This window comes from Poecilia formosa, unplaced genomic scaffold, assembly GCF_000485575.1.
Source record: "Poecilia formosa unplaced genomic scaffold, Poecilia_formosa-5.1.2 Scaffold483, whole genome shotgun sequence".
Lineage (NCBI taxonomy): Eukaryota > Metazoa > Chordata > Actinopteri > Cyprinodontiformes > Poeciliidae > Poecilia > Poecilia formosa.
The window spans coordinates 113951-140671 of NW_006800422.1; the positions used below are offsets into that span (position 1 = coordinate 113951).

Sequence of the window (26721 nt, forward strand, 5' to 3'; positions counted from 1 at the left end):
TAGATAGATAGATAGATAGATAGATAGATAGATAGATAGATAGATAGATAGATAGATAGATAGATAGATAGATTATATCTCCAGGTTTACTAACCATAGCAACAAAGTGCAGCAGGTTCATTCCCGGCTTGTTGGCCTTAGTGTCGGCCAATGAGAGAAGAGATGACAGCTTAAATCCAACAGCATTTCCTGCGTAGCCGCCCTGTGGACAGATAAATATTCAGCAGATGCAAAAGGTGATCACTGTGTCTGAAACACAAGCAAAATGTTATCAGAACACTGTAGATGAGTACAGCTAATTGTTCTGTGCAGTAAGCATCTCCTCATGCACCTTTACAGTGCCAAGTAAAACTTTACAACATCAAAATCATGTTTTTACAAAGCTGAAAACTAAAATGTGGTAAGTTTAACCCTGCTGCTGTCTAAAATGATGGGTTAATTAGATCACATGAGTTTTTAACTCTGTGCGCAGTCCGGTGGAGTCGCACCGAGCTTTTATGAGTTTTTTTTTTTTGTTGTTGTTTCGGAAACTGACGGTCTGATGGGATGACCCTCCCGCTTCCCCGCTGTTTGACTATGACATTTGCTGCACTACTCCTGAGTGTTGCGCTAAAACAGCAGGAGGGTTAAAAGAAGTTGTTAAAAAGAAGGTGGCCCGAATCAGAGAGTAAATATGATTTAAAAGTACAAATTTCACATAATATGTAGAATGGCTCCATGCTAATAACTAATGTGAGTGTTTAATGAGGCTAAACTCTTACAGCGTTCATGATGTTTCCAGCCTGCAGGACCAGATGAAGGATGGCATGAAGCTCCTCACAGTTCATCAGCTCTACAGGACAGGAACATATTAGAGACTCCAGAGGAAAACATCAGCTCAAGGATAACAACACAAGTTCAGACATTCTGATTTATCTGTACATGTACATTCATATTTTTTTTCAGTCTGATTTAGTACAAACGTTAAAAGATTGAAGCTGAAAGTTAAAATATGACTGTGCAAAAATGGAAAACCTATGGAGCTTACTTAAAATGTCAAAAACTTTTATTTAAATGCTAAAACTGAAAAATATGTCAGATAAATAGGACTGAATATTTATGAAATTGAAATATGTTGGTTAGGTTAGAAACTGAGCTCATGTATAAAGCGTGCGTATGCACAAACAATATGCGGAGCCATATTTTATGTGCATCATACCTTCAGTAGCAGCTCGGATGACATCGATGTCATGGCTCATCGCAGCGCTGCAAGGTGAGAACTCGTCACGGAGAACCATGGCCTCAATCCGAACTTCAAACCTACAAACCAAAGCAGTAAGAGGAGAGCTGCTGAATCTCTTTTTTAAGAGCATTGACTTCTGGTTGTTATTTCAAATGTTACTGAATCCTGGGGGAAACAGAACATTTTTCATACATGGAACTGAGTTTTAGATGGCTACAGTTGAAACTGGTTATTCATTTACCCTTTTAACTGTTTTTTTTTCTCCTCTCACTGAGATTATGCTAGATAAAACATATTTTTGTTTTAGTTCTATTATGAAAACCAAAAATATTTATAATTGCTGAATGGCAGAATAATAAAAGAGATTTTATTTTTGGTGTTGTTGTTGTTGAGATTTTAAAAAATTTCCTTAAAGTCTAGTCGGGCCATTGCCTTCCTGTGCAAGTCCACTCAAAAAAACAAAGTCACTCCCAGCACAGTCTGGTCTTTCTTCCATTCACTTGGATTCAATCCAGTAGATTTTCTACTGGCTAATCAGTGAACAGAAGGAGCAGTTTTAAAAGGATGTTGAGTTTCTGTGCTGTTTTAGAATTGCAGTCTGTCTGTAGTTTAGCAATGGCAGCAGAGGAAGTAAATGAAACCATTCAGTCCATGTTGGCCACATTTCCAAATATTGAATTAACGTTAACAGCCGCCTCGTTTGAATCGGCTCTTCTCTCTTTACAGTTGAGGGTGGTCGTTTACAGTGCAGGCAATTTCAAGTAAGCTTCATAGTGTCAAACTGGCGCATTGCATATGTCACAGGCAAATGTTAGAGATTGGGAAAAATTTAAACCTCAACACAGGCCACGCCTCCAGGAGGCAATTTTTTCTCACTAGCTGAGAGCCCAGACCCTCGGGAAGAAGCAAATAGCGTAGGACAAGGGTCTGGTTTTTAACAGGTTATTAAAGTCAAAAGTTCACATCAGTATTAGGCAGAATCACCTTTTAAACTGGGTTCAAATAGTTACAGGTCTGCTTTCATAACAGTTGTAGAAAATATACAGAAGACAATCCAAGTGAAGGGGAGAAAGTCCAGACTACGTTGGAAGTGAGAATTGTTATTGAGCTGAATTGGGCAGGAAGGCAATGACCAGGAAACCATTTCGAGAGTCACTAATTAAAAAGCTTAAAATAAATGCAGCAATGGAACTAAGCATGGCCTCAAGTTTATACTGCCTCCTCCAATCATTCCATCTGGAAACTAACACCAAAATAAATTTCTGATTTTTCTACCAATTAAATAAGATTGAGGAATGTTGACTGTATGAACTGTGTTATTCAGCAAAACATTTCCAGTCTCCTGCAAACTCCCTGGAAAGGTTATGAAATCATCTTCATGCAGTACTTCAGGATAAACCCTGTATTATCTGTCAAAAACTGCTGACTACAGATTCCCTTTTGATGGAAATGCCTTTACATGCACCGCTCCACCACTGAGACCAACTTACCGTGGCACCTGGATTAGGAGGTACATAAAGGAATCAACCAGTGTCAGCTTGTCTGGGTCTCCTTTAAAAGCCTGCAGTTTCTTGATCTGCAGAGAAGATAAAAAGCGAGCGGAAGCTGAGCAGAATCTATAGTGTTTTTTTTTTAGACAAACTGTCTTTGATGAGTATTTTCGCCATTCATACGTGAACACAGGCCAAACACACAGACCTCCTCTGCATCGGGCAGGAGCTTCAGCAGGTCTTTGAGCAGCTCGGCTCCATAAATCTTCCCTTCTCCACGTCGGATGTCTTCAACAATGGAGCGGTTTGACCTTAAAGACAAACATCTAATTTTAGTTAAGCTGTGCAGGTGCTTTCTGTGAATGCCTGTTCCTCCCTCGTGCTCACAAAGGCACCAAATTGAAGCTAGTTCTGATTATCCACTGACCCATCTTATGCGAGGGATGTAAACAAATGAGAAACTCCTCCCTTCAGTTATCTTAGACGTCAGTTTTTATCCAACTGCTAACATTTAAACTGGACAAAACCCATGCTGAGCTGCACATGGATTCATGTGTCTCAGCTGGGTATGTGAACACTGAGTGACTAAACATAAAATAAATCTTCAGTCAGGCTTCATCTTACTTCAGAACCTTTTTATTCCTGTAACCTTATATTTGCTTACAACAACACTGCAACAAAAAAAGAGAAAGGATCTCAGAAGCTCATACAAAGTAAATGTCAAGTTGATCACCTTTCACAGTGTGTGAAACATCAACAGGTTTGAAGGATTATATCAAACAGACAGAGTTACATGAAAAAGTCCTGAATCATTCTCCCTCCTCCACTCATTTCTAGGTATTTCATTGAGGCTTTTTGAAGTTTGTTTTGGCTGGTTCTGATCATTCTAGTATGAATAAAACAGTATTGTGACACAAGAAAGTATTTATTTGGTTTTCTGAACATTTTCACACCACAGACTTAATCTAAAGCTGCATTGAGTATTTGTTTTATAGAAGAAACAAAAAATGTCATTTGCATAATTTAAAAAAACATACAAAACATTCCAATTAGGTAAACATTTAAAGTTATGAGTCAAATTTACACTAATCACAAATATAGCAGAAATTACAGCAAACATCTACAATACACAAGAAAAAGAAAAGAGAAATGTTTCAAATTGTCAAAAAGAAGTTTTTCTATGAGCAAAGCAATACTAGATAAGATGTGAAGTTTCCACTTGATGAAGGTTACCATCACTCACAAACTAAGTCGCAGCTCTTAGTTTATAGCACAGATAAAATGAAACTCATCATGATCAGACTTGATGAACCAGAGATGGTCTCCTTTTTTTCTCCATGGCTGCACTGGTGTCACAGTTTTCTTTTGGTTCGCCTGTCTTTATGTTGGAGTTGCAGGTGTCACAAAATTTTCCACACACAGTTTAGAAGAGTAGTTGTAGTGTCTCTTTGTTCCTTTGGTAGGTGAATGACAGGACCAAGGTTACGAAAAATACGTGAAGACCTCTGACATTGTTCACAATAGTCAGCTGTGTCACAGTCTGTTAATGCCATATTGGGTCAGATAGTCTGACACATAAAACAAAAAGACTCCTGGCTTGTCCCGATGTATCACATCCTTCATCTTCAGTGTTTCAATTATTTCATTCTGAACTGCAAAAGCTTCATCTGGGGGAAAATATCTTCCTGGATGGTGCATTGCTGTAAAGAAAAACCTCACAAACAATGGAGTCTCTGTAGAAAGTCCAGATATCTCTTTGGGATACTGAGCCACAAACCTTCTGGTAATACTGAAGTTCATAATGCTATGTGTTGTGGCATTCATCCAACAGTTGAAGAATGAGTTTGAAAATTTGTGAAAGTACATGGTTGGCTCAAGATTAACATCCACGCTGTCAAAATCATCTGTGTCATTTTGAATTTCATTTTCTGAGTTTTCTTCTGCTTAAGAGGATTCTCAAATATTTCTTCAAAATTTGTCACAATTTCCTCGCTGTCACAGTTTGGTTTCACATCCAGGTCCTTTATGTTTCCGGGAAGTCTGGTAAAGACACTTTTTTGTAATGTCTGTGTTGATAAAGAGTTAACTGTGGTTGTTAAAGTAACTCACTCAACCTGTGAGCCAGCAAACACATCCAGGTCCATTTGGTCATGAGGAACATTGACACTTTCAAAATCAACAAAGTCTCCTGATGCCTTTACTGTTAAATCCATAGTTGTGGTTTTCACGGTAACTTCCTCATCCTTAGAGGAATCTTCCATGTCCTTTTGGTCTTCAGGGCTCAATGTCCAAACCAAAGTATTTTGATCTCTCNAAGATGTGAAGTTTTCACCTGATGAAGGTTACCATCACTCAGAAACTAAGTCACAGCTCTTAGTTTACAGCACAGATAAAATGAAACTCATCATAATCAGACTTGATGAACCAGCAATGGTCTCCTTCTTTCTCCATGGCTCCACTGGTGTCACAGTTTTCTTTTGGTTCGCCTGTCTTTATGTTGGAGTTGCAGGTGTCACAAAATTTTCCACAAACAGTTTAGAAGAGTAGTTCTAGTGTCTCTTTGTTCCTTTGGTAGGTGAATGACAGGACCAAGGTTACGAAAAACACGTGAAGACTTCTGACATTGTTCACAATAGTCATCTGTGTACAGCTCATAGTCTGTTAATGACATATTGGGTCAGACAGTGTGACATATCAAACAAAAAGACTCCTGGCTTGTCCTGATGTATCACATCCTTCATTTTCAGTGTTTCAATTATTTCATTCTGAACTGCAAAAACTTCATCTGGGGGGAAATATCTTCCTGGATGGTGCATTGCTGTAAAGAAAAACCTCACAAACAATGGAGTCTCTGTAGAAAGTCCAGATACTGAGCCATAAACCTTCTGGTAATAATCAAGTTCATAATGCTATGTGTTGTGGCATTCATCCAAGTGTTGAAGAATGAGTTGGAAAATTTGCGAAAGTACATGGTTGGCTCAAGATTAACATCCACGCTGTTGAAATATTCTGTGTCATTTTGAATTTCATTTTCTGAGTTTTCTTCTGCTTAAGAGGATGCTCAAAAATTTCTTCAAAATTTGTCACAATTTCCTTGCTGTCACATCTTGGTTTCACATCCAGGTCCTCTATGTTTTTGGGAAGACTGGTAAAGACACTGTTTGTAATGTCTGTGTTGATAAAGAGTTAGCTGTGGTTGTAAAAGTAACTCAAACAACCTGTGAGCAAGCAAACACATCCAGGTCCATTTGGTCATGAGGAACATTGAGACTTTCAAAAGCAACAAAATCTCCTGATGCCTTTACTGTTAAATCCATAGTTGTGGTTTTCACGGTAAGTTTCTCATCCTAAGAAGAATCTTCCATGTCCTTTTGGTCTTCAGGGTTCAATGTCCAAAAAGTCCAAACCAAAGTATTTTGATCTCTCATCCTCAGAGCTCTCTACTAAAACGTCTTTGCCTCTTATGCTCTATCCTAACAACTTTTCAACTCCCGTCGTAACAAGAAATCCAAGGTCCCATCAATATCAAAAATCCTCTTGACTTGGTGAACAGTTAAAATGGTTTGTAAAATCAGTTTGAAGTCGTCTCTCTGGAATCGATCTACCTCCAACCAAGTTGAGAAGCAAACTGAGAATTCTTGTATTCTTGTATCTCTTTGAACTGTTATGACATCATTGATGAGAACATAGAGGTTCTCATCGACATGGTGATGTCAAACAACCTGTCAGGTTCTTGTTTGTTTTAGTTGCTATGGAAACACAAGGAGTTATGAATGGGATAAGATTACTGTCAATCATTGTCCATTAAAATGCATGCGTTGACATCTAAATTCATAAATGTAAGTCAATAAATGTGCATAAATTAAAGTTTTATATTTGTCCTGTTTTCCAACTGATACTTTCTGAATACACTTAACAAGTACTTTGGTCATTTTGAAGCCCTCAACAACTCTCCTGTCATCTGGGTGAGCAGATACTCAGACTGGAGACAGCTGATGTTCAGAGGATCTTGAGAAGACTCAACATGCATAAAGCAACAGGTCCTGATAACAGCAGGTCCTTGAGACCTGGTTCTCAACAACTGTGCTGACCAGCTGACTCACGTCCTCACTGACATATTTAACACCTCACTGAGCTGTGCTGTCATTTCATCCTGCTTCAAAATGGCCATCATCATTCTAATGCCCAAAAAACCCACAATTTCATCACTGAATGACTATTGCCCTGTTGCTCTCACTGCCATAATGATGAAGTGTTTTGAGGGGCTGGTGAAGGATCACATCTTCTCAAAACGTCCCTCCTCTTTTGATCTGCTCCAGTTTGCCTACCGCTCCATCTGCTGCCCAGAGGACGCTGTGTCCACCACACTGCACTGGAGCCTGAAACACCTGGAGGAGAAGACTACTCATGTGCAAATGATGTTTCTGGACTTCAGCTCAGCATTCAACACAATCATCCTCCAGCGCCTGATGAGCAAACTAACTCCCCTTGGGCTTAAGGCCCCCTCCCCCTGAGTAACTAGCTGCTGGATTTCCTCACAGACAGACCCCAGTTTGTGAGGGTTGGGAAAAATACTTCAAGGGTCATCTCCCTCAGCACTGACTCCCCCCAGGGCTGTGCACTGAGCCCACTGCTCACTGCCCTGTACTGAGCAGTGGGCAGTACTCAACCTGCCAAGCCAGGTTCAGTATGAACCACGTCAATAAGCATGCGGACGATACGACAGTGGTGGGTCTCATCAAGAACAACAATGAACTGGCCTATAGAGAGGAGGTGAAACATCTGGTGGACTGGTGTGATGCAAACCATCTAATCCTGAATGTCAACAAAACAAAATAAATTGTTGATTTCAGAAAAAATCAGCCAAGTAGTGTCAAGAACATTAAATTCCTGGGGATACTGATCTCTGAGCATGTAGATATTGAATAAGAGGGGTCCTAGGTTTGAACCTTGGGGCACCACACATGTGACTTCTGTCCACTTCAATGAGAAGTTTTCTATTCAAACAAAGAAATTCCTGTTCTATTCAAACCAGCTGAATACAGGACCAGAGAGTCCGACTCAACTTTCTAGTTGTTTCAGTAACATGTCATGATCAACAGTGTCACATGGTGCACTGAGGTCCAACAGAACCAACACTGTGGTTCGACTACAGTCTGTGTTTAATATTGATGTTACTGAACACTTTGACTAGGCCAGTGAGCCTGGAAACCAGACTGAAAGACATCAAAGCGGTTGGTTATTGTTAAGAAACTATTTAACTGTTTAAGTAGCTTTTTCAATAATTTTGCTCATCAAATTGTTTATCAGTATTATCACCATAGAAAGATTTTCTAATATAGTGGACCCCTTCCCATAGCATGATGTTGCCACCACCATACTTCACAGTCAGGATGATTAGCAGGTGATAAGTAGTTCCTGTATTTTCCAAATATGTCAAATTTTAAGTGAGGAGTGGCTTCCATTTCTGTATTAGCAATGATTAACATTTTTATTTCTTGGTCAAATCTCTCTGACCAAAGACCTTCTTCTGCCATCTCTTTCCTGCCAGATCTAGTGCTTACAATTGTCTTCTGTTTCCACATAGATAGACCACAGTGATTTTTGAGTTAACAATACAGAATATATGCCAGAAAAGCAAGAACAGTCAAAATTGGATCAAGTAAACCTAAAAAAAAAAAAACAACCACAAAACACATCCAAATTATATATTTTTTGTTTTTATTCTTCTTGTAATAAAATATAAACAGCACTGAACACTAATAAGTAAACTGAGTGGAATTAATTTCACATTACATAAGGACCTGGCCTTATGTAATGCATTAGACAGAGCAATAATAAAATGTGACTGACAAAAAAAATAAAAAAGTCCCAAACAGAAATAAACGCTGTTGCAGTGAGGTCAGTCAAATGGCTCAGTCAAATATAATTTAAATATATTGGAGAGCTATGCAAATCTGTTGTCATGGAAACCCTTTTTGAACTCTACTGCGACTATCTGTTTCAGTATGGTTGAACTCATTTTGAGATTAGTTTCATAAATTTAATCTACACACTGGACTAGGGGTTATCTGCCAAATATTCTCACTCAAATCACATCCATCAAATTGATTCAGGTTTCAGCACAGTGAGGAATTAAACTAAACCTAAAACTGAGAATTTGCTAAGAGATGGCATCAGGTATGTTTCTCACAAGTCAAAGAAATTAAATAAAAACATGTTGAGTTTTATTTTTAGGAGTGTATTTTCATTAAAAGGCAGCAGATGAATTAAAGCCCGAGGATATGAAAGCAAATAAATGCTTTATAGTAATTTTACTGACAACATTGCACTTACAAATATAGATATAATGATAAGAAGTTATCAGGAAGTATGGAATTTTCCCCAAATTTTCCTCTAATTTAAATTCATAACACCTCTGTGCCTGCCCTTTTAAATATTCCTAGTTCTTCTGCTTTTTTTATTAGTCTGTCAATAAAAACAACAAATATAATGCTAAATAACAGTGGGTTTATTTAGATTTTTCCAGCTGTTATAACATTATCACAGAGCCTTCAAATAAAGTTTAGTAGTTTAGAAGATGTCATAGACAGATAATCAAATGTTTAACGTTATAAGGCTGTTTGTATCATTTGAATGAATGTGTTATGTTTACTCATGATTGTTATCATGTAAAATTTGGGAATTTTAATCCCCAAATGTATTCACAGAGTGAAGCATCTGCAACAAGTGAACATGTACTTGTGAGCATGTTTAATTTATTGATTCATTAATTTGTTGAAAACTCAGTCAGTTCTGAATTTGGCAAATTTCTATGTTTCTATGTTTGTTGTGTTCTAAAGTTGTTTTTACACTTATATACATCTTATATATGTTGGCATTTCTAAAACTTATGTGGAGAAATAGAGAACATTTCTGAAGTAAATGAAGCCTGGCCTGGCGTAGGCTGACAGGAGTGAGGCTAAAACCTTTGCACCATCGGCCCTTTTGACCCTTCTGACCAACACCAGCAGGTGAGGCAGGTGAAGCGTTTTGCCCAAGGACACAAACGACAAGGGTGAACAGACCAGGAATCAAACCGGCAATCCACTGACTGCAGAGCGAACTCCTACCACTGACGCATCATTAATAAGTAATAATAAAAAGTATCAATATACATAAATAGATTAAAAATAATAATGGGAGTTTAGTAGTCTAATGGAATGACGAATGAAGCTCTTTTGTTGCCAACCTCTGAGGTTTTCCATCCATCACTATCTGCTCCCAGCCTTCCATCAGCGACAGACTCCTTGGTTCTTGCACCTCTTGTCTCCTGACCATTTAGTACTCTGGCCTTTGGGGTTCCTTTGCCTTCAACATTGGCACTAAGGATTCTTCAGATATTGCCATCAGCCTCCAGTCCTATAACAAACCTGTCCTTGCCTCTTTCATGAATCTGAGCCTCCGTTGCTGGTTTCCAAGGTTCCTGTGCCTCCATCAACAGCCTATCAGAGCCTTTAGCCACTGTCACCAGTCCTCTGTCCACTGCCTCCTGCAACTTCCAAACACCTTCACTACAAACCTTTAGTCTCTAAGCCTCTTTGCTGCAGACATTCTGAACTGGTCTCCACTGGCCACTGCTTTTATTTTTCATTTCTGGCCCTCCTTCCGAGGCCAATCCACCAACCAGGTCTGGTTTTATGTTGTTGTTTTTTTTAACACAATGTCTTATATTCAGCCATGGCCGAGGGATCCCATTGTCGATTATGTTTTTTTCTGTGCTTGTATTTCTCACTTTCTTGTTCCTTTGTGATCAACCTTAGTTTTTGTTTTTACTTTTGATGAGACTGGATTCTTCTGTTGCTTCTTTGTTGCTGGTTCCTGTTGTTCCCTGTTCCTAAACTGTCCTGTTCTGCTCTTTTTGTAAGCTCACATTTATTTTTATTAAAAACCTCAACTTTACTTACCTCAACTCAGTCTGCTTCTGGGTCTAGCTACAACCATCGCAGATTAGAACATAAAACAACTATAAACATTAAACAGTATACTGTAGAAATCAGTAAAACAGCATGAAATAACCAATGTTTGGTATTTACAGCAAGAAAAAAAATCAACTGTGTGTCTTATGGACACAATTCAATCTGGTCTTTCCCACTTAGAACTGACTTACTTCTTAAATTGCTTGAGGAAAATGCCCACATTCATTCCTCTTTTGGAGTCCAGGATGCTGACCTGAAACCAGAAAAAAATGGAATACGATTTAAATATAAATAGAAAAACAAAGACCTATCTCTAATGCATGCCTGTGTTTTAACACCACAACACAATCCATTTCCACTGGGTCACAAGATTTGGTTGTAAACTAGTAAATCTCTCCAGATTGATTAGACTCCTGGGTCCCTACAAATGGTGCACCAATAAATCGCCCAGACGATAAATCGGCCCAATTTTTTTAATTTTGGGAAATCAGTGATCAGCCAATGCTTAAATGAGTAGCATTTTTTTTTAAACAATTACTTCTAAATGTGAGATATTTTTGCCCACTGAATAAATGTACTTGTGTTAAAAGTTTGATTTGTATTAATATTTCACTGTGAGTTTATTGTGTTGTAACATCACTGAGCCATTTTTATCAGCACTCGCCTCATTCCTGCTGTTGTCCTTAAAGGAGCGGGACCTCGATATACGAGTCGAGGTTCCAGTTGTCGCCGTTGTGCCTCGTAAAGCCGAGGCTGCATCTTCCTGCTGCCCGAACAGCTCCTCAACAGAGCGAACGTCGATCTGGTACTGCTGCTGCCGCACTGCCAGCGTCCAGATGTTCGGCTTCCCGCGCACCTTCTCCTCCGGGATGGGCTTCCAGAAGAAGCTGCGCACACGGCGCTTTTTCCTTGGGTTGTGGTTGGCGGGCGTCGTCGCCAGGGGTGGGGGAGGAGGAGGGGGGAGGGGAGGAGGCGGAGGAGCTTTATGCTGGGCCTCATTTAGGGGGTCAGTCTGTCCAGACATAGAGGACGGGTCGGAGGTAGTAATGGAGGAGGTGGTGCAGCTGCTCTCCTCGCTGCTGCAGCTCTCTGGCTCATTGGTTGGAGATGAACAACTCATAACCAGAACTACAAGAGTCAACACTCAGCAAGGTCTATGCTGAGAAAGTCAATTTAAATAATCTGATGATGTTTACTTCTGCATCTGTTTGCTCTGCAGTCTAACCGCTGCTGATGAATGAAGGTGGGAGTCCTTTCATCTAGTCACACAGAAGAGAGAACACAAATCCAGTTGGTCCATCTTCATCCTGCTGGTGGTTCTCCGTCTCGCTGAGCGGAGCAGTCCGAGAGAGAGGTGGGTAGAGGGCAGCAACGGCCATGGAGCTGTAGGAGCAACAAAGACACAACGAGGTTACCCAAAGGAAGATTGTCAGATTGTGAAATGCTGACATGCAATAACGACAATTAGTGTTAAAGTACCAACTCTCCAAAAAGAGTTAAATTTACCCTCTCTGGTCATGTAGCACTACTTCAAAATGGTTTTACTCAAATAAAAGTAAAAAGTAGCCATCAAAGAAATTACTCAAATAAGAGTAAAACAGTATTTAGTAAAAAGTCTACTCAAGTACTGAATAGCTGATAAAATGAGCAATCATTTAATATTTAAAATGATATCATCTGACGAACCAACCAAGTTAGGTGGAAAATTTAGTACCATATTTTCCGCACTATAAGGCGCACCGGATTATAAGGCGCATAGAATAGACGCTACAGTAGAGGCTGGAGTTAGGTTATGCATCCACTAGATGGAGCTGCACTAAACGGAATGTCAACAAAACAGTCCGACTCCGGTCAGCGAGGAGAGCCTTCCGACTGGGCCGGGGCCAGGGCGTGGCCGGACAATGGTCAGCCTTCTCCGTTCGCGCACAGCATGTTCGTGGAGAACATGGTGCTAAATGACCTGCAGACGACCTGATTCTAGACGGCTGGTAGGTAGATAGGTCAGTCAAATTTTATTACCAAACCAGCGTTCTGACAACTATCCCAGCATCCACCGCGCGCTTCTTCTTCTACGGCCAAAAATGAAGTCAGTGGCTGCTTAACGTAGTTGCTAGACCTGTTGTGGCTCAATATTGGTCCATATATAAGGCGCACCTTATAGTGCGGAAAATACGGTATTTTAAGGACCAAAATGACAATAATTGATATAAGTAACAAAAATAACAAAATCAGACAAAAGCAAATGTTTCTGAATCAATTCCTTTCAATATAAAACTTATCAAACTTAAACAAAAACTACAGGTGTGTGTGTCTTTGTCTGCTGAATTTTTGGTTAAAACATGCTTGTTTTTCATTCAGTGGGTAGAAAATCCTGAATTTTCACTATGCTTCTATGCCTCCAAGTAAATGAGGCATAGTTCATAATAAAATTACTCAAGTAAAAATAAAAAGTACAGTGTAGTAAAAATACTTCCAAAAGTACACTTTTTCAGAAAAGTTACTTAACTAAATGTAATTGAGTAAATGTAACAACTGTAGTTACTACCCAACTCAGACTGAATTGAATTTAAACACATGTTCATGTTACTTCATACAGATTGTTAGAGAAATAAAGTCCAGTTTTTTCTTTTGACTTCCAGCTGCGATAACTTGAGTCTGCTGGTCTCATCTTTATTAAATCAGCTGTGGCTCTCAGTGGGAGTGGGATCACTCACCCTCACCACAATGGACTCCAAAGACTCCTTTAAAATCCCATACAAAACATGCTTTATTTATTTCAAACATTATGTTAGTACATCATTCTTGCAATGAAAACTTCACAATACTTAAAACTTTACTTTACAATACATTACTGTCAGCACCAAGATATAACAATAATAAAATAAAGTTTTCAATAAAAGAACTACACATCAGAATGTTAAGCTCATGAGTTTAATGATAAATAAATAGCAACAAACAGTTACTTTCTGGCAAATTTCTATGCTTCCAGAGTTTACTGGTAATTTTCCCACCAGTTTCCAGCGCTGTCCACCTGATACCCAGTGCTAGTTACTAATTAATAAAGCATACGTCACTAACCTGCTCATGTTGCCAGCATCAGTCTGCTGTTCTAAGAGCTGGACCACAACGTCACTCATGCTTTATTTATGAGACTGAGAGAACATCTGACCTCATGCAGAGTCACCCCCCGCCCAGCAAAGACGGCCACAACCCCTCACTTGTTGCATTTCCATTACAAATGTGCACAAAGCTTTGTCTGTATTTTACTAATGTCTAAAAATTACAATTGCTGTATTTCTATTAAATAAGACATAACATTAAAATCACACAAGAATAAATATGTTCCTGCTATTAGTGACGGATTTAAACAGTTACATGAAATATATTCATAATGATTCAATAGCACTTGCTTAAGGCGTTGAACAATGAAAACTTTAAGCTCTTCCTTTTCCTAGAGTGGAAGACAAAAAGTCTGTCAACTTCTTTAAAGAAACAGATCTCCTTTCTTCTAAACTTATGTGATGCAGTTAGCAACCCTCGTGCATATAACAACTGAAGCACCAGATAAGTTGAGTTTATGTAATGAATTCCAGAGTCCATCAATACAAAATCAGAAAGATAAGTTTAAAAAAAAGGAAAAGGCTGGAGAAATAATGATAAAAACCAGTTTAAAATTCTAATAAATTATGGCTGCTTGGAGTGCAAAGTACTTAGAAATTATGTCTGACATAAAACCTTTAATGAGACTCATCAGCTTAATCTGATGACAGCTGAAGTGAAGTTAGTAAATACAGTAATGTTGAGCTCAGGCGGAGCATCTCTGTCCTGTGGAGGCTTTTCTGTGTCCGTCACCATCTGCTGTCGCCTTCGTTTGTTTTATGACAATCTTTTCCTTTTTAGCTGAAAATGAATTTAACCGGAAGAAGCTGTCACCACCACCACCAAGTCCAAAACAAACATACTTCCACTCAAACTCCCAGATGTGCAAATAGCTAAGGTCGAGTCACCAGCACCAGCCGTTGTGTCTGCCCCTGTTGCTGATTTCCACTCTAACTTCCTGAGGAGGTCGGCGGGTCTCTGCAAACCACAGGTCTTTAACTCACACCAAGGGGGCAAAGAGCCACGTTCACAGCGGATTCATCATTACCATGGCAACGCTCATTAGCAGAAAGCATATTGCGTAAAGCTCAGCAAGACATTGCTGTTGAGGAAGCTTGGATCTGACCACCTTGATCCAAACGCTTCCAGTGCTGCAGTGTCAGTTAGTTGTTCTGAGAAGTAATAGTTACAAACATCAGACTGCTGTAATTTAAAAAGTCCAGTTTGAAATCCTTCTTGGAATTTGGTATCAACCTCTTCATGTATCGTTACTATACCAGAAGATGATGAGACTCAGACATAGTTAACAACAGCTCCACAGGGGGAGGACCAAGCAAGGCTCGTTACACAAGTTATACATGCTGATAACGGCATGGGAGGGGATATTCTAACCCTATGACTGATATGAAAACTGTCCGCACCACCTATAGCCAGTCGCAATAAAAAATAATTAGGATATTTATATGCATTTTCTGTTTATAAGCTGATCCACAAAACTTTTAAAACAACTGTAATTCGGAATAACTACAACTATGAGTTCAAACATAACCATAACCTTCTGTAATCTGCTCTTGTTGGCTACCCAGATCCATAACACTAAGGGTGCACCGATTGCAGTTTTCTGGTCGATTACCAATTCCCAATCTTATAAAGCCAAACCTGCTAATTTTGGCCAATACTAAATTGTTTGTATAAAATGTTGCTAAATATAGCAAGAAAGTGAGTTGGCAACATTGGGGTGACTATTATTAAATGCAAATATGTAAACGTGACCTGGTGAGCCGGTGTATCAGCCAAACCTCTCTCATAGCAGAGTAAAAGAGGACACTGGCTGATTTTCAGCCTTTGCTGAGGTCGATAAGATCAGGGGGGAAAGGTCAGATTCACATGTATCGGCCAATCACTGATGTCAAGATTCATCTGTGACAAGTTGGAGTGAAAACCTCTCGTGTTAATATTATGTTGTACATGAAAAATGCAGGTACATGTTTAAAGTCAAACCAAGTAACACCATTTTATGTCTGCTGTTTTTCTGAGAGTCCTTGGACAATCTGAAGAGGACATCATTTGGGAACATTTGCTGCAATATTGACTTATCTTCCTGATTTCATGTCGCTCACGACAGAGCGAACACACAACAGAATGAGTAACCCTGTTGTTGAAACAGCACACACACATACACACAACGCCAGCTCAAACACACACTAGCCAGGTTACTATTGCCCAGATACCAAAGACAAAAGAGCTGCCACAGAACACACACAGGGAACACAAACAGCAGCGGTGAGCTGAGCAGAGGAACCAGAGCATGTGACTGCAGGATGATCCTTAATGTATGCAGCTTCATTCTTTATGACAACAAGTGTTTTCCTCCTTCAACATTAAACATCTTCTCACTGTTTGTGTTAAATATACAAATTGAACCAAAACATCAAATATATCTTTACCCACAGGATGTTTATCACATTTTTTTTATTTGTAAGCCGTCCAGAAAGCCGTCTCAGTGGAATAAACAGAGCACAAGGGGACCTTTTACGCCGGAAATCCTGGATTTCTCTAATACTTCCAAAGACCTGAGCTGTTTCACCGTCGTGTCTGCACTTTCTGGGTAAACTAAGGCAAACCCCGATCAAGTGAATTATTCATTTCACCATGAATCACCTCTTTCTCTCTTCTTACTCAACTGTCCTGAACGGAGTCCCTTAGCAACCCAAAGGCAAATTACATGAGCAAGCTATGTTCACATCAAACACTGAACCAATCAAAAGGGATCAAACTCAGTGATATGCATAACTGTCTAATGGATATGTAGATTTTGCTAAACAAAAGTAGTGTTTAGATCATCTTGGAAAAGTAACCATGGCTCTTTTTGTCATGTTGTAGCCAAAGACTTTAATGCATCAATCATTTCATTTGGATTTAAAGTGATAGACCAACACAGAGTGGTGCATAGTCAAATGAAAATTATGGGAAACATTTTCACATTCTGTTCTGCAAAACAGTTCAGTTTAGTTAGACTGGATGGATCCTCAATCCCTCCAGGAAGTTGTGACGCTGCAGTCACACTTACCAATGCAAGTTCTTCTCCTAATTCACAAATTTTGCACAGACTTGCAATTTTCTCCAAATCTGACCAATCACATCTTTTCTGTATTTCATTCTTTTCTGACCAATCACCTCAACATTTTCTGTATTTCACTCTTTCCTGACCAAACACTACAACTTGGCTGAAGACCAGTCCTCTTCCTGCCCCCTTCTAATTTAACTTCCTATTTCTCTTGAAAGCAGAACCTGCAAGATAAAAGCATTTGTGCATACAGTTTATGTTAAATTGATTCATGTTGACCAATATGGAATTATGTTTTGCACTTTGACATCTACTCGAGACATGATTTTAATTGTATCAAGACTGCCATTTCAAGAAGGTATTCAAAAAGATCATTTGTACTTTAAATATATGTGAAACTCTTTTTTGGGAAGGTTAATTTTAACACCATGTTATGGAAAATGTAAAGCTAACCCCCCAGCCACCCACTCCCGCAAATTCGACTGCAACTTTTTTGAAAAGACACCACCTCATTTCAGGCCACAACAATCACAAAGAATCATGGAAGGCCTGAATAGTCTTCCACTTCTAAAACATGATTAGGTGTTGACCTGACCCATCCCATTGTAGATCTGGCTGTATGTTTAAGGTTGTTGCTGTGCTTAACAATAAAACACAGACCCCAGGCTCAAGTTCTCTCCACCCTTTAAAAGCTTTTCTTCTATGAATATCCTGTATTTTTCCCCATTCTTCTTTCTTTGAACTCTGACCCCCTTCTCTGCACCTATTGTGGAAAAGCACTGCAAAACTGCAATGCTGCCACCAGCAAGTTTGGAAGGTGCATTCTGGGTAATGAGCAGAGTTAGTTTTTCACTCTACACAGTGTTTTCCATGAAGACAAGAAGTGGAACCCGGCAACTTCTCCCCTTTTCTCTGGTGACAGGTCAGCAGTGCCATCATCTATCTATTTTCAAATGACACACACTGCTCACACAGGCTAATTTGGCTAATTATGTAACTCCTAAAAGCAACTAAGTGAGGTGGATTTTATTTGGTGGTGCTAAACTGAAAGGGGCCAACAACAACTTTACTCTGCTCTGTTTATATTTTTATTTACATTTGTATTTTAAATTTTCAAATACTAAGTTTGGTCCGTGAAACATCTGAAACTCAGGGCTTCTGTCTCACTGCTCGTACAGAAACAAACAGTTTTGATTGACACAATAGGTTACTCAAGAAGGATTAACGTGGTCCACACAAAACATGCCCTGTGCCCCACCGGGTCTCAAATCTGCAAAATCTCCTTTAAGGAGATTGTTTAAAAAGGCCACTATTTGTCTAGGAAATAAGGAATGAAAGGCTAATAAGGCCAAGGTACAGCATGGTACCTCAACCATGTGCGGCTCAGACTACAGTACTGCTAAACACAAGTTTATCTGTTAAAGAATAGGGCCACGTACCACAATGCCCTTTACACTCTGTCCTACCTTATTCGTTTTTTCTCTTTGAAATATTCCAAAACTCAATAAAATAAAACAAATAGTATATATTTTTTTAATCTTCACAATGAGAACCAACAAAAGTGGTGCTCTTCATTTATTTGCTTGAGTAATCAACCAGAGACATTTGGCTAGAGATACTGTGTTTTGTAAGAACCAATGTAAGAGCTGCATCAGTCTGTCATGGTGAAGAGAGAACTGAGCTGAAAGGCCACGCTCTTGATTTAAAGTTTGGTTCTGTGTTCCCATCCTGATCTACTGTTGAATACTCTGAGTGTCGAGCAAAAGAACAAGATGGAATTACCTCAGAGGAGCTGGAACAAGTGGAACAAGAGATAGACAAGGATGGGCCTCTGTGACCCAACACTAGATCAGGCTAAGATGGATGGATGGATGGATGGATGGATGGATGGATGGATGGATGGATGGATGGATGGAAATGTAGTGTTTCCTTAGTTCTATTCATGTTTTTTACTTTATGCTGTTTCTATCAGTGAATCTCTCAGCTGTGGGATCAGAAAAAAATGACGTGGTAAAAAACATGGATTCCTATCATTCTATAGCTTACATCAGCTCTAAAGCTCTGCCCCCGAGTTAAAAATGATTATGATTGCAATATGAGCCCATAGCTGCACATTCATCTAAATTGTATGGTTACTGTGCTAACTTTAATCTTGCTCCCAGTGAATCCATAACACCTGTAGAGTAAGACATGCAGTATAAAGAGACTACAGCAGCAGGCCTTAGGGTATCATACAGTACCACCTCCCCCCCTCTCCAAGCTTAGTACAAATCTGTTAATAACAGCCTGCGTCTGCAATGAGTTTTTCACATTCTAAAGATTAAAGCTGCCAGTTTGCAGCTCCATCAATTACTATGTGAGCAGGCTCCACACAGATCCAGCTCAGGCTTCTGTGACTAACCACCACACCTGCAGCCTGTCAGCTGACTTGCAACTTAACGTGGCATTGCATCCCATCGTCACATAACAAACCCTAAAAGCGGCGCAAATCTCCAGCAAACAAGGAATCCAAGCTAATCCTCCTAATAACTGACCCAGCCAGAAGAAGAAACACCTCCCTCATAAAATGCTGCAAGTTAGCAGCAAGTAATTTGATGCTACAGTCTATATGTGAACAGGACCGGCAATCAGGAAGTGTATGCTTCTGCCAACACTTTAAACTTTTGAAAAAAGACATGCAGAAACAAAATGTGATGAGTCTTTCCTTTTCCACTCGTCTTACTCGTGTGAAACATAAAGCCAACCTGTCAGTTTGAGTTTTATATTCCTGCCATATAAAAGAGAGAGCTGGGCTGAAAGTCTGTTTGTGTATGAAGTATTCACGCACATACAGATAAAAAGTGACAAACAGAAGTAGAGTAAAACAAAATCAATCAATCCTAAATTAACTGTTATCACTCCTGACCACTGATACTGACAGGCTGTGGATTTATTATTTAAAAGTGTATTTACTGCAACATTGCTGTGATAACTGATTGATATGCTTGATATGCACAGAAAGACAGACAAACAGCCTTCAAAGTTTTTCTAACTTTTCATCAGGAATCCATGACTTCCTTTTCCCCTGGCATATAAATATGAGGTGGCAGATATCTGTCAACAACACCCAGCAGAGATAGTTATACACTAACACTGATGCTGGTATCAGCTGATATTAGTCATTTTTTCACATATCAGTATCAGTCAATAAATAAAAATGCCCCAATATCTACGGCTGATATTTATTTCCATCTTTTGCCGTTAGTTTCAGGAGGGAAGGAGAGGAAGTTGGTCATTGGTATTTGGTCATGTGGCAGTGACGGAGCAAAGGATTGTGGGGAATTTAACTGAAGCAATGAAGCAGTGGTGAAGTCAGCAGTGTGGTGTCTTTGCTTTTGGTGTCAAAAGGGTAGGGAAATATACTTATAATATATACAATATTGCTAAATATCTGTTATAATCGCAATCTTAATCTCAGATATTGATTTTGGCACAAATTTCAAGTAGAACTGTGACAAATGGGCTGCATAGTTCTACATGCAACTGCAAAATTGTACAAAAGAAAATTCATCAGACAGTCAGGTCCAGGTCCAGGTATTTAGAGCCCAAATCAGCTTCAATTACTGGCTTACCAAAAAATACATCAGTTTAGTGTCTATGAATGAAAGTTTAGTTCAGATGTGTTCAGAGGTCACCGAACATCAAAATGTCCAACCTGTCCAAAAACAGTAAATCCAGCCTGTCCTGGAAAGTCCCGCCTGACTATGGAGGCAGCGGTGCAGGTATCCTGGACAGGCCATGTTCCAGAAGCCCTGTCCAGGCTTTGGTATCACCGAACAAGCACTGAATCACCTAATGAAATATACAACAAGAACAAGTAAACCGTGTAAAACAAAACCTACTGCAGACACGTAACGGCCACGCGGGCCGCGGAGCTGCAGATCACAGGCACAGCTTCCAATCCTTCCACTTTTTGGTCTTTTGTTGAGCGGTGATCAGTGTCTGGCCTGCAGCAGACCGCTGCGCTGGTCCCCTCCGCTGGCTCTGGGGCCCAATTGTTGCTTCAGCAATCCGAACCTGCTGCCAACAGCAGCTTTAGGCAAACCCGCCTCTTAGTTTCATAGCCTTGTGTTGCTGCAGAGCCAAGTCTGCCACAGCAGCTCACTGATTAATCACACAATATGAGCACAACAACAACACGAGTTCTGAAAACCAGCTTTGACAACTGGATGAAAAAAAAGTATCACAAGTTGGATGAGCCCTGCGACAGATTGGCGACCTGTCCAGGATGTACCCCGCCTCTCGCCCGGAACGTTAGCTGGAGATAGGCACCAGCACCCCTCCCGACCCCACTGAGGGACAAGGGTGTTCAGAAAATGGATGGATGGATGGACAAGTTGGATGAAACACAAGTTGAGATGATAAAACCTACAAAGTGACAAATAAAGCAGCTGTTCAGGTCGCTATGGAGACAACTGCAGGGTAACAAGGACAGAACACAAACATGTTTATATGACGCTGGGGAATAGTGTTTATCCAAGAGTGCTTTAACACCTGAGAAGTACGGGGCTCACACTCACAGATCCTGGCTTTTGTATGCTTAAAAATATTCAACTTGTAAGAATGTCTTATAATCTTTAAAAATGGTCAAAATGATCATTTCTTATGGAGGTCTTTGAAGATCTTTGGCTGCTTTTCAACTCATTTTTAGCTCACTTCTTAAACATTGGAAACAGAACTTCATAAATAAAACAGATTGAGTTTTAACAGAAACCTTTTGGTGCAGTTTGCTCCTACTTCCTTAAGAGATCCACCAATGAATCAGATGCTCACTGAGTCGGCCGTCTATCACCTGAGGAAACTTTTCCAGAATTAAAGTACTAGTGTACAAGATCTAGAAAAACTCATCCATGCGTTTATGTTTAGTCGCATTGATTACTGGCTAAAAAGTCAATCCTCCAGCTGCAGCTGATCCAGAACGCTGCTGCTGGAGTTCTGACTAACACCAGGATGATAGAGCTCATCACCCAGTTCTACAGTCCTTCCACTGAGAGAATAGACTTTAAAATACCGTTAGTCACTGAACGGCTTAGCACCACAACACATTAAAGGTCTGCTGTTGTTGTATCAACCTTCCAGAACCTCTCAGGTCTTTTGGTCCTGGTTCTGCTCTGCATCCCCAGAACCAGAACCAAACATGGAGAAGCAGAATTCAGCTTCTATGAACCACAAATCTGGAACAAACTTCCAGAAAACTGCAAAACAGCTGAAACACTCAGTGCCTTTAAAACAATTCTATAATCCCACATGTTTAGAGTTGCTTTTAAATGAAACATTCATTAACATATTTGATGTGTATTTGCTTGATGATTTTGGTGATGGCATCTTACAAAACGTAATGTTTATTGCTTGTTGCATGATTGGTGACAGTTTGATGCTTGTATGATGTAAAACAGTTTTAATTGCCCTGTTGCTAAAATAAACTTGACATAAACTATCAGCTTGATCGTCCCTAAAAGGCCCGTCTATAAGCGCTAACAAGTCACACGAGCAACACTTTTCGGCGTGGACGCTGTGGGAAGATGGTTGTAGTTTGGCAGTGGAGAAAGTGAACAAAGCCATTCAGTTTCTGTTGGCCACACTTTCAAATATTGACCAATTAAAGTTGAAGCAAGAGGAATGTATAAGACATATTGTTGCTGGCAAAGATGCCATTCCTTTACTCCCAACTGGGTTGTTTACAGAGCATGCAATTTCTGGCAAGCTTCACTGAGCTGGGACATTAAATGTCATGACCAAACGTTAGCGAAAGGGTAAAATCAGACCCAGTGGTTTCAAACTTCAACAGAGACCATGAGAAAGATTTTTGCCTCGTGAGTATAAAAGACGTGATCTAAAACAATTTAGTTTGGAGTTTGTTGATACTTTGATCTTTTACTTTGGAGCGATAGATCAAACAGAATCATTCATCTTTTCCTCCACTATCTTTCTGTCTTTGCTGCTTTCCATCACAAACTGAAGTTTGACTTTGAAGGAAAGGTTACGTTTTTCAGACAACAAAGAATGATCAGTTCAGCCGAGTTGCCAGCAGCTCACTGCTCCCACAAAGATAAATCAGGTCCCCTCAGCGTCCTCCTTGCTGTGACGTCAGAGAAGTGAGTTTTCTGTGTTACTCTCGGCCTCCACAGCAACCAGAGGGGGTGTCGCCATGCTCCTCACTCACCTAACCCAGCAAACAGCCCAACTGACTATTTTTTTGTTTGTTTTTTATTTTTTTATTTTTTTTTTACACATGGGTATTGTTCCAAGCACTTGAATGTGCCAGACCATAAATCATTTATGCATGGATAAAACTGTAGGAAAAAAAAGCAAAGATGGCTGTGGTTTGAGGCGCAGGACAAAAGGGAACAGGAGCAGATTTAAAAAGCCAAACGTGGAGAAAAGAAAGGAAGGATTTGCTAGTGGCGCCTTAGCGACAAGGCGATACCATGCCATCTAACCTACCATGTGTCAGTGTGTTGTAAAAATATTCAGGTCTCTTGAACTTTTTCAGATTTTGTCACATTGTAACCTCAAACTGGGGGAAAGGTTTTTTTCTTTCTCAAAGACTCTGACACCCCTAAATAAAACTTGGTGCAACCAACTGCCTATATTGAGTGTACAATCTCATAAGCAAAACCTTGTAGTGGGAGCATCATGCTATAGGGAGAGTTTTGTACATAAGGTCAGAGTTGATGGGAAGCTGTATGAAGAACAAAATAAAGCTGCTAAAGGCTGCAAAAGACTTAAGACAGGAGGGAGGTTCACCTTCAAGCAGGACAACAACCAGAAAACAGACTCAGAACTACAATGAAATGGCTTAGAGCAAAGGATGTTGATGTGTTAGAACGGCCCAGTCAAAGTTCAGGCTTAAATCCAGATGAGAAACTGTGGGTAAGACTTAAACTCGCTGCCCATGAAGTCTGACTGAGCTCCAGTCGTTCTGCAAAAGTCAATGTGTAAAACTGGTGCAGACAAGATGCCTGACAGCAGCAAAAGTTGGATGTACAAAGAATCGTCTGAGAGGGTCTGAATGCATATTAACTCTGGCCAGGTTCCTTGTCTCTGCAGAGGAAAAGCACCCCCACAGCATGATCCTACCATCGCCATAGTTACCAGACGAAATTACTCACAAGTGGATTCTTACTTTGTGATTAAATGACTGTTGAAGGCAATCGGCGTCACTGGACTTTATTTATGTGTAATAGAGTGAAGTTGGGATGAATATAAATGTGTGCCAATTTCCTCTGATTTTTAATTGAAAAATAAATTTAAAGCAATGAAAAATGTTCCTTCCACTTCACAGTTGGGCACCGCTTCATGTTTGTCAGTTGCATAAGTATACATTATATTGTTTGGTTGTAATTTGACAAAAAGTAAAACAAAAAGGGCAATTTTAGGAAAAAAAACAAAAACAAACAAACAAACAAAAAAAAAACACTACGATTTAAAATCTGTAAAACACAGTAGCTGGAAGTGAACTTTGACCTTAGTTTATCCCAACTTGTAATTCATATTTTCAGCAGATAACTTCAGCTGCATTTCTGGGGAGCGATAAAGTAGAAACCTTTATGAAATATTCAAAAAATTCACGCTTGATTGATTTTTGTCTTCTAAAAATCATTCACTAGGTTAGATACAGGAAGATTTTAAACCATACTGAGAGGCTTCCTGTAGTAATAAACAGGAAACTTCGTGTATAAAGGATGTCATATAATTAAAATTATATCTTAGCTGTTGTAATATAAGTACAATTTTTTCATTCATATTTGTTCATTGCCGTTTACAGCCCCTGTTGCTACAGCACATTAATATCTACACTGATATTTTTAACAGAACCTAATGTTCTGCATCTAAGTACAGTTCTGCCTAAAATAAACACATCAGGTGAATTTTTGCTCTATGTTTAAGTGGTGGACAGGCTTAAAACACCAGAATCAAGGTTACTGCTGGAATGATGTCATATTTGGATCTGGACTGCATTGCAGGACACATAATATGTCGCTTTAAACAAACAAACAGGTGTACAGAAATAAACTGCCCCAGGTCTTAGATGTGCTGTCACGATACGATGACTTTCCACGACAGAGTTCATTCCAGACCGCATGATGCGGCGGTCCTGTCCCGCCTCACTTACCGGACAGAATCAGAGAGGGCTCCGGCGGGACTCGTACTCCGCTCCGACACCTTTTGGAGTTAGAAGGCGGTAGCTTTCCGAGGAGAAATGCGTCTGGTTGTCAGATAGATGTGGAGCTCAGGTGAGCATCCGCTGAGATCCTGGCCGAGCCGCAGCGCAGACAGACTGCGCAGCAGAGACGGCAGACCGTGGCGGTGTTCTGAGCTTCCTCGTAACGTGATTGGGCCAGGTGGAACAGGCGCGTTCACGTGCCCCTCTACCCCTGTCGAGCGCGCCCGCGACAGCGTGTGACCGCCGGTGTGATAACAAATCTGGTGCCTCAGGTGAGCTGGTGTAGTTCCGGTCAGAAGTTTACATGCACTCCGACACAAATGCCCCTACCGCTGGTCATCTCCCAGTTTCTGATATGGGCCAGCTGGGCAGATAGCATTAGAAAGACACACAGACACCGAATTAAAAAAAAAAAATCGAATTTATACCAATTTTCCTTGTTTTCTATTACCTTTATACATGAAGATCAGGGAGACTATTGTATGTGCAATGCACTGAATTTTATTTCATCCCAAAACTGTAGAACTGCATGACCTGAATTTGATTTTCTGTCTCCCTCAGAAAAACAAATTCAGTTCATATAAAGTCATTTTCTTCAGTCAAGCATAAATGTAAAACTCGCCTCAGGAAAGAAAAACTAATGAAAAATATTTCAAAGAATTTAACTTTTATATAAATTATGGACGTACTTATTTCCTCCATTTTGTTTAGTTGGAAGCAGCAGGAGTAATCTGTCCTCTAGTCTTTCCCATTTTGAAGTGTGGCATGAGAAGACTGCTTTAGTTTAACTTTTTGTTGATAAAATGTTGTTCTAAATGTGGTTTTTGTCCTGCCGCATAAATGTATTCAAATTACAGGTTTGATTTTTCTACATTTTTCATTTTATGGTTATGCTTCTGCAATAAAAAAAAGTAGTGTGAGTGGTCCCTGCACATATTTACCAGAGTGCCAGTAAAGGTGGAGGTCGCTGTACAAGGCAGGCTGCAAAATAAAATGGACATCATTTGCTTTTCTTTCAAAGTTTTATGAATGAAAGTTTAGAATGACCCCAATATAACAAAGTTCCATTAAAATCCTGGGTACACAAAGACAGTGTACCTTTACTCATTTGAACGTAAGACTAGTATGTTTCCAGTCCCAGTCATTTATCTCCTTTTGTTCCCTGGAAAACCATTTGCTCCAGACGGAGTGGCGTTCCAACAGGCCATGTCTGGACTCACAATCCACTTCTAGATAAAACATGTCGCTGACGCTACCATCAACATTGTCGAAGCTTTCGTAAGGATTATCCAGATCCTGCCAAATGTGTAACTGTGGGTGTGGTGGGTTTGTGGAAGCATGGTGTGCGAGTGTGTCTGTGTGTGGGGAGAAAGAGCACCTGGATTTAAGTAAACTCAGACAATTTCCAGTGAAAAGGCTCCACACTCCTGGCCATTATGAGCTTTACAATGAGCCACTGGTGTCTGTAGGAAGACAGTTAACAAAATACAGGAAGGGACAGGTTACTTGAAAAATTGCCATTGTAAATTCTCATAGAGCATGTCTGTAGCAGTCAGGGATATTGTCTGTTTCTTTTCTAACACAAAGATATTCCTACGCCTTGAAGTCTTTTTTTTTTTTTTTTCAAATTATGTCATTACCACATACTTCACTGGGAGTTTATGATCCACAAACAAAGC

General features: G+C 39.8%; 1 protein-coding gene across 2 annotated transcripts in view; it reads right to left on the reverse strand.

Moving 5' to 3' along the window:
* fhdc1 (FH2 domain containing 1) overlaps nt 1-25141 on the reverse strand; it is a 33688-nt gene extending 8547 nt beyond the window's left edge. Inside the window, exons 1-8 of one of the 2 annotated variants that reach the window (XM_007578543.2) lie at nt 24992-25141; nt 11335-12053; nt 10862-10923; nt 2921-3023; nt 2713-2798; nt 1199-1299; nt 762-832; nt 95-202 (exon numbers count right to left, since the gene is read on the reverse strand). In XM_007578543.2, coding sequence (XP_007578605.1) covers nt 95-202; nt 762-832; nt 1199-1299; nt 2713-2798; nt 2921-3023; nt 10862-10923; nt 11335-11790 — 987 coding nt within the window. In that variant the 5' untranslated portion in view covers nt 11791-12053; nt 24992-25141. Of the gene's footprint in view, nt 1-94; nt 203-761; nt 833-1198; nt 1300-2712; nt 2799-2920; nt 3024-10861; nt 10924-11334; nt 12054-20717; nt 20836-24991 lie in introns of those variants that run through there. The other variant, XM_016664399.1, reaches the window with a different exon arrangement.
* Nucleotides 25142-26721: the final 1580 nt, after the last annotated feature.